Source organism: Coenobita brevimanus, chromosome 82 (genome assembly GCF_032717465.1).
Source record: "Coenobita brevimanus isolate Jiangsu-jjx chromosome 82, ASM3271746v2, whole genome shotgun sequence".
In the NCBI taxonomy this organism is placed as follows: Eukaryota; Metazoa; Arthropoda; class Malacostraca; order Decapoda; family Coenobitidae; genus Coenobita; species Coenobita brevimanus.
In genome coordinates this window covers 4,428,177-4,437,500 of record NC_137035.1, presented here as the reverse complement: position 1 = coordinate 4,437,500, position 9,324 = coordinate 4,428,177, and the positions used below count along the sequence as shown (strand labels likewise).

Here is a 9,324-nt window from a genome sequence, read left to right as displayed (position 1 = left end):
CAAGGTTTGATGCGGGAATGAAATGATGATGACTCTACATTAGGGCAGGGAGGGAGGTAGGGAAGATGGAGGGAGGGAGGAAGGGATAGAAAGAGGGGAGGGGTAGGAAAGGGTGGGGAGGTAGGATGGAGGAAGGGAGAGAAAGAAGGGAGGGGGTAGGAAAGCGAGGGGAGATATGACGGAAGGAGGGAGAATAAGAGGGGAGGAGGTAGGATATGGAGGGGAGGTAGGATGGAGGGAGAGAAGGAAAGACGGGGGGTAGGAGAGAAAGGGGAGGTAAGATGGAGGAAAGGAGAGAAAGAGGAGAGGGCGTAGGAAAGGGAAGGGATGTAGGTAGAAAGGGAGACGGGGAGGGATGTTGGGAGGGGAGAGAAAGAGGGGAAGGAGGGGGAAGGAATAGGAGGGGAGGTAAGTAGAAGCGGACAGGGAGGGATGTGGGGAAGGGAGAGGGAGGTGTGGAGAGGAGGGAGGAAATGGAGGTGGATAAGAGATGGGAAAGAAGGTAAAGAGGAAGGCAAATGGGGAGGGATGTGGGAAAGGGAGAGAAGAAGATAGGGAATGGAAGGAGATGTGGGGAACAGGGGAAAAATTGAGGGGAGGGGAAAGGAGGGGGAGGAAAGGAGAGGGAGTGGAAAGGGAAGAAAATGAAAGACTAGGGACGGGAGGGGAGGGGATTAGAAAGGTAGGGCAGGGAAGGAGGAAAGGAAAGGAAAGGAAAGGAAAGAAAGGGGAGGGGAGGGGAGGGGAGGGGAGGGTATGCTAACACTCCGGCAATGGACGGTAATGATACACTTCTCACAAATACCTTACCAGAAACATACCTCCCTCCCTTCCCTACCTCCCTTCTCTCCCTCCTTCCCTTCCCTACCTCCCCTCTCTCCCTCCCTCCCTCCCTTCCCTACCTCCCCTCTCTCCCTCTATACAATCTCTCCCTTCTTCCCTCCCTCTGTATTTCCCTCTTTCCTCCATTTCATATCTACCTCTCTGTCTTCTTCTTTCCCTTTCTCTCTCTCTCTCTCTTCCTTTCTACTTTCTTTCTTCCTTTCTCTCCCTTCTTCCCTCCCTCTCTATTTTCCTCTCCTTCGTCCTCCCACTCTCCTGTCTCTTCCTCCAACCCAGCCTTCTTTCCTCTCTCTCTCTCTCTCTCTCTCTCTCTCTCTCTCTCTCAACAAAGGTCTCTATTATGGTCCACATGGTCTTAAATTACAGGTGAGAAGAAACACACCTGCCTCACCCTTATCCTGCCTCAACCTACCTCATCCTGTCTAACCCTGCCTCACTCTTACCTCATCCTGCCTCACCCTACCTTACTCTGTTTCACCTAATCTCATCCTGCCTAACCCTACCCCCTCCTGCCTAACCCTGCCTCACACTGCCTCATCCTGCTTCACCCTACCCCTTCCTGCCTCACCCTACCCCCTCCTGCTTCACCCTATCTCATCCTGCCTCATCCTTTTCACCTGCTACATTAAGCCTCATCTCCCTAATCCCTTCCCTTGTCATCCTACCTTTCACTCATTACCTGCCTCTTTCAGACAATGTATCTATCTATCTATCTATCAGCTCATCCATATATGCATATATCTATCTATGAATCTAAGTGTTTATCTGCATACAGAATCTATCTATCCATACATCTATCCATTTATGTATCTTTATCCATCTATCAATCTACATCTATCTATCTATCTATCTATCTATTAGTCCAGGTATATCTATCTATCTATTCAGTAGCCAGAGATAAAGCCCAATTAAAATCCTGAATATACATAACAGCTCAAGTACACACCAATTAAAACACACACACACACACACACACACACACACACACACACACACACACACACACACAACAGCTGTCACGTTCAAGAGTAATTCTGGACAAATACACAAAATAAACAAAAATAAAGTAAAAAAAAAAAAAAATGCACTTCTAAGCTCAGGTGAAGAAAAAATATATATAAATTTTTGACATGTTAATATATATAGATATATTTATATAAATTTTTGACGTTAAAAAATGTATATATAAATTTTTGACGTTAAAAAAATATATATAAATTTTTGACATGTTAAAATATGTATATATATACATTTTTGACGTTAAAAAAAATATATATAAATTTCCGACATGTTAAAAAAATGTATATATAAATTTTCGACATGTTAAAAAATATATATATCAAGTTCTGACATGTTAAAAAATATATTTAAAATTTTGACATGTAAAGAAATGTACATATTAATTTTTGAAATGTTAAAAATTACCGGTATATATATAAATTTTTTACGTAAAAAAAAAAAAAATATATATATATATATATATATATATATATATATAAATTTTTTACTTAATATATCAAATTTTTGATGTTAAAAAATAATTATATAAATTTTTGACGTTAAAAAAAATATAAAATTTTTGACATTAAAAAATATATATATAAATTTTTGACATATAGAAAAAAATATGTATAAATTTTTGACGTTAAAAAAAAATGTATATAAATTTTTGAAAGTTTAAATTTAATACAAAAGACTTCTGATGGCGTGGGAGAAAGATGTGGGATGAAGAGGTGATGATGATGATGATGATGATGATGATGATGATGAGGAGGAGGAGGAGGAGGAGGAGGATAATGATGATGATTGTGATGATAATAATGATGATGCTTATGATGACAATTTTCTTTTTTTCTTTTTTTACAGTATATAGTTTTCGAGGGAACACAATCGTATACAAGGGGTAGCCATACATATACGAGAGAGAGAGAGAGAGAGAGAGAGAGAGAGAGAGAGAGAGAGAGAGTTACGCTGACTAACCCCACAGCAGCTAAGGTTGTCTGGCTCTGTGATGTGAGGTAGTAGGGCAAATAGACAGACAGACAGATAGATAGATAGACAGAGATAGATACACTGATAGATGCAGATACTCACGCTATTGACCCTGACGCCGCAGTAGTTGGGATCGTCCGGCTCTGTGATGAGGGGTAGCCGTAGTGTGACCGACCCTGATCCGTTCCCCACCACCATACAGTTGCTGGTCCGGAAGTCGCGAGAGTGTACTGCTCCTGGATGGGCGAGGCGGGTCAGAGGGCGTGGTGAGATGTAGGAGGGGTTATACGTACATATATACATACATAAATATATCTAGTTATAGTTATACAGACATATAGAGGTGTATGTAGGGTGGTGGTGGTGGTGGTGGTGGTCGTGTTGTGTGTGTGTGTGTGTGTGTGTGTGTGTGTGTGTGTGCGTGTGTGTGTGTGTGAATATGAACGTCTATGTGAGCGTCTGTGAAAAAAACATAAAAACCATGGATCTCAACACTTCCTAAATTGAAAAAAAAGAAAAAAAGAAAAAGCCATATCAATTCCAAATAAATCAATAAATACTTAAATAGATACACAGATTGATAGATAAAAATAAGAATACACATCCACCCTCCACTTACCCCTGTAGTGGTGGTTCTTGAGGTAGACATTGATGATCATGAACCCCGCCTTACAAGAAGCCTCGATGTTCGGCGTGAAATCCTCTTCCACAGCCTGACTCCATACCTGAGGGTGGAGAAGGAGAGGTGGAGTGAGAGGTGTGGAGTAGTGGGTGGTGGTGGTGGAGTGAGAGGAGTGTGGTGGTGGTGGTGCAGTGAAGGAGTGTGGTGGTGGTGGTGACGATGATGATGATGGAAACGACGGATATTATTATTATTATTATTATTACTATTATTATTATCATTACCAAGAGAAAAGTTAAATCGACAATACACAAGTGACACCAAACACACACACACACACACACACACACACACACACACGTTAAAAGGGCAAATCCACACCAAGAACTAAATCCATAACCAAAATAAAATGAAAACGACAAAAATAAACGAAAATAAAAGGTGAAATGAAAAGTGACAGAGTGATATAATAGGAAACATTAGCGTGAAGCGATAACACAATCCCTCCTATGCAGTTACTTAGTGTGTGATGATTTAATGTGGGGGAGGTGTAGAGCTAGTTTTAATTCTCTCTCTCTCTCTCCTCTCGTATCCCTCACTTGCTTTCTTCTCTCAACTATTTTTTCCCTCTCCTCCTGTCTCTACATGTCCTCCTCCCCTCTCCTCCTTCTTCTCTTTTTTTTCTCTCCTCTCCTTTTCCATATTCGTTCCCTCCCCTCTTTCCTCCAACTTTCCTCCATTCATCTTTGTCCTCTCCTCTCCCCTCCTTCTCTCTTTTTTAGTTTCCGTTATCCTGTTTAATTTCCTTTCATTAGCTCCCTTTCCTCTGTTCTTCTTTAACCTCTCTCTCTCTCTCTCTCGCTCTCTCTCTCTCGCTCTTGTTAAAGTGGCCAAGCTTACTCATTCAACTCTCCCTGAAGCTCCTCGTCCTCCTCCTCCTTCTCCTCTTCCTCCTCCTCCTCCTCCTGCTACTACTATTACACTGGTATTTTATTCAACTTGGTCGTGTCTCCTATAAGCAACGGAGATTAGGAACCGCTTACCCCTCTCTCTCTCTCTCAAACAAACAAACAAACAAACAAAAGTAACAAATTAAACAAATCATCGGAGTGAAGGGGTAAAGCGAGCTAAACGAAAAACATTACGACCTGAGGGCTTGTCCTAACGCACACTTATTTTTTTCCTTCTTCCTTTTTTATGGGGCTAAACAATCAACACATTCCTACCCCTGCTACCTGTCATTCCTCTCCCTCTCTCTCTCTCTTTTCTATTTCTACCTTTTCCTCCCTCCTTCCCTCCCTTCCTCCGTCTGTCCTTTTCCCCTCTCACTCCCCCATTCAACTCAACCACTCTCCTTAATTTTTTGGTCCCTTGCTCCTCCCTCCCTCCCACCTCTTTCCCTCCCTCCATTCCTCTCTCCCCTCCCCCCTCTTCCCATCCTCTTATCACCTCCCATACATTCCTTCTCTCCTTCTCAATTTCCCTCCTTCCCTCTTCCATCTCTTTCCCTCCCTCCATTCCTTTCCTCCTCCTACTTCCCATCCTCTAACATCTCCCATATATTCCTTCCTTCTTTCCTTCTTAATTTCCCTCCCTCTCTCCTCCTCTTCTTTCCATCCCTCCATTCCTTCTATCCTTCGCATCTTTCCTCATCCCCAATCATCTACCACAACTTCCTTCCTTCCTTTCTTCTATCCTTCCTTTGTCCCTTTCCTCATCCCAAATAATTTTCCACAACTTCCTTCCTTCCTTCCATCCCTTCGTCCTTCCTTTCTTCGTCTCTTTCCTCATCCCCAATCATCTTCCACAACATCCTTCCTTCCCTTCTTCTTTCCTTCCTTTCTTCGTCCCTTTCCTCATCCCAAATCATCTTCCACAACTTCCTTCCTTCCTTCGTCCCTTTCCTCATCCCCACAAACCATCTTCCACAACATCCCTCCTTGCTTCCTTCGTCCCTTTCCTCATCCCCAATCATCTTCCACAACTTCCTTCCTTTCCTCCTTCCTTCCTTCTCTACTCCCCTCTTCCCCCCACACCCTCACCCACCTCCCAAAAAACAAAATCCCAAACAAAAGATCCAGGAGAGAAGGAGAAAGACTTATGGTAGCAATAAAAGCCGGAACGTGCTTAAGAGGTAATTAGACGACACTTTTAATGGTTAATGAGGGTAATTAGGGAGAAATGAGGCACTGCATAATGAGGGTGAGGAAAATGAGGATGGATATGGAAGAGGAGGGGAAATACTGAAGAATATAGTGGGACAGTGAGGGGAAACTGAGGTGAGGAAAGGGAGTGAGAGGTGAATTAAGAGAGAGAGAGAGAGAGAGAGAGGTCATCAGTTCAAGGATCTCGCTGGCCTACCACACATTAAAGGGAGGGGGCTTCTCTCCCTTCCTCCCCCTTCTCTCACTTTCTCTAATTATCTTTCTCCTCTCTCTCTCTCTCTCTCTCTCTCTCTCTCTCTCTCTCTCTCTCTTTCAGTCTTTATTCTTTGTCCTACGCTTCCTTTATTCTCCACTTTACTCCTCTTTCTTCCGATTTCCCTCTTCCTTGTTATTTGCTCTCTCTCTCTCTCTCTCTCTCTCTCTCTCTCTCTCTCTCTCTCTCTCTCTCTCTCTCTCTCTCTTCACTTTCCTATACTCCTTCCTCAATATTGCTGTGAACAATGATTTATATATACCATGAATTTAACACACACACACACACACACACACAAACACCACCCACCCACACAAATCCCCCACCACACACACATACATACACACCCACCCACTTAGCAATACCTTCCGCTCTTGGACAGCTCCGGTGAAGAAGCAAAGAAAGTTAAACAAAGGAAATCAACAAACAACACACACAAACAAGCGGGGAGACAAGCAATAAACAATTAAGACAAACAACAACATATTTTCGCGTCCAACCACAAGACACGCGACCCGATTTCTCTGGATCATAGAAAACGGGAAGGGAGGAAGAACGGGGGGACTTGGAGAGAAAGAGGAAATGGAGAGAAAAGAGGGAGAAGTAAATGAGGAAAGGGAGAAGAGGAGGGGGAGGAAAAACAGAGGACAGGGGGAGGAGGAGGAGAAGATAAGAGAGAACTGGAGAGATAGAGAGGGAGAGGAAATGAAGAGAAACGAGGGAGAATGAATGGGGAATTGGAAAGACAGTGGGAGAGGAATGGAGGAGAGAGAGAGAGAGAGAGAGAGAGAGAGAGAGAGAGAGAGAGAGAGAGAGAGAGAACCATAAATACAATACCAATACACACAGAAAAACAAAATAAAATCTACCCAAATGTTTCGTGTGTTTCTCCCACATATTAACACGATTAGGGCAGGCAATCCGCTTACCACCCTTCATGTCCGAACCTTTTTGAAAACAGTGGGCGGGGGGAGGGGAGAATCCGAAATTTTGTGTTCAGGTTTTTTTTTATATACTTTTTATTTCACCTTATATATATATATATATATATATATATATATATATATATATATATATATATATATATATATATATATATTAACCATTCTCCTCCCACAGTGCATAATATTTCGTTCATTTTTTAAGGTTTCATTTATTTTTCATTAAGTTTATCTACTTTAACCACTTCACCCCAAGTAGCCTATGTATACTTAATCCTTGCTACTAGGTGCTTTATTCAGTTCAGCAGACTATACTCCTATCACTCAAACTTGGCCTAAAACTGACATCCCTGTATCTGACACAAGACCCCGAATTCTCATCGGTTGTGGACGCTCCCTAACACCTTTTCCTAAGCGATTTATTTTCCCTTGCACCTTGCTCTCTTCTTGTTATATAAATCCTTCCAATATGGCCATACTCTGCATAAATAGCGTACAAAAGGATATAAACCGGCCTTGAAAAAACAAATCGCTTAGGAAGAGACGTTAGGGAGCTTTCTTAATAAACGAGAATACAAGGTAAGGACAGTGCTTGTCACGAAGAAGTGCTATGGAAAGGAGGTAGAGCTGCAGTATTGTCTTTTTCTGCTTTAAACTAATCTTTCCAATTCTATTTAACATATCTTTAAATCGATGCAGAGAGAGAGAGAGAGAGAGAGAGAGAGAGAGAGAACGAGGTGTTAAGACAGATGTGTATATATAATTGGTGTGTGTGTGTGTGTGAAATCCTCTCTCTCTCTCTCTCAACTACCACTCCTACCACACTACCAGCTCTCCATATACTTTCCCCACCTCAGTAGCTACCACCATCGCTACCACAACTACCACGAAACCACAAACTCCCCACCAACCACGCTACTCTCTCCCTACCACAACTACAAACATAACTACCACCATTATGAACGACCACAACTACCACCCTCCCACCACCAAAACTCACCACTGCTACCACAACTACCTTTCCTGTCACCATAACTACCACCATCCACGACCACAACTACCACTATCGGTTTCTCCAGTACCATGGCCTACCACAACTACCACAATCACTTCAACCACCACAAACACCACAACCACAATCACCCCCTTCGCCTACCTACCACCACAACTACCACCATCAACCACAACCACTTCACCCATCAAAGCAACCATAACTACCACTATTACCGCTACCATGACAACTACAAACATCCCTTCCTACCACCATTCCCCACCCAGACAACCACCACAACTACCAGCATCAACCACAACTACCACAACCACCACAACTACCACAATCCGGCGCAAGTGAGGACATGAGTGGCGTTATCTGGCCTGCATTGTCTTTCCCCCAACCAAATGGGTGGGGGTGAGGGGGAAATGAGGGAGGGGAGAAATGAGGGAAGGGGGAGGGGGTGAAGGTGAGTGTAAGGGAGTGAGGAGTGTGGGGATAGGGGGGAGAAGGAAGGGAAATGAGGGCAGGGGAAAGGGGTGAAGGTGAGGGGAGGGGGTGTGTGAAAGGGGGTGAGGGGTGTGAGGATAGGGGGAGAAGGGAAATGAGGAAAGGGGGAGGGGAGTGAGGGTGAGGGGAGAGGGGGAGGGGGGAGGGTGAGGGGAGAGGGAACAGAGGGGGAGGGGGATGTGGGAATAGGGGGAGAAGGGGGAGAAACAGGGAAAGTATAGGGGAAATGAGGGGAATGTAGGGATGACAGGGAGAAAAAGGATGGATGGGTAGAGGGGGAGAATGGGTGAAGGATGGGGAAGAAAGGGGGGAATGAATGGGGAAATGAGGATGGGGAATAAAGGAGAGGGGAGGAATGGGATGGAGGAAATAAGGAAATGGAGGGGAAGGGGGAAGGAATGGAGAGAACAGAAGGGGTGGGAGGGGGAAGGAGGAAGGGAGGGGGAAAATGGGGAGAGACGATGGGAGGAAATGGCGAAAGGGAATAAGGGACAAAATGAAAGGAGAGGGAGAAATTAGGGGCTAGGGGGAAGAAAAGGAGAAAAGGGAGGGCATAGGGAGAACAGGGAGAGAAAAGGGCTGATGACAGTCGCCACCACCCACCCTCAACTACCAGGAATCGAACCCAGGACATTCAGATTAGCCCCAAACAGGTAAAAAATATCTCACCTTAGCCCATAGTCTCGCCAGGTAAGTAAGTTCCCTAACAACTGTTCTTAACTTATTTATTTTGCTTATTACACCGACTCCCTAACAACTCCTCCTAACCTATTTATTTTGCTTATTACACCGACTCCGTAACAACTCTTCCTAACCTATTTATTCTGCTAATTACACCCTATTACCCTTTTCCGTGTTATATCAATCCTTCAAATATCGCCATAATATGCAAAAAAAAAAGTGTCGCAGAGGATATTAAAGCAGCCATACCCAAAAATAAATCGCTAAGAAAAAGGTGTTAACGAGAATACAGGTGTCATATACTGAAGGGAAAAACACCCCACCTG

General features: G+C 43.7%; 1 protein-coding gene across 1 annotated transcript in view; it reads right to left on the bottom strand.

Moving 5' to 3' along the window:
* Positions 1-9,324, bottom strand: part of LOC145409639 (uncharacterized) — a 193,643-nt gene that overhangs the window by 30,395 nt on the left and 153,924 nt on the right. Inside the window, exons 2-3 of the mRNA XM_080279990.1 lie at positions 3,455-3,560; positions 2,938-3,071 (exon numbers count right to left, since the gene is read on the bottom strand). Coding sequence (XP_080136116.1) covers positions 2,938-3,071; positions 3,455-3,560 — 240 coding nt within the window. The remainder of the gene's footprint in view (positions 1-2,937; positions 3,072-3,454; positions 3,561-9,324) is intronic.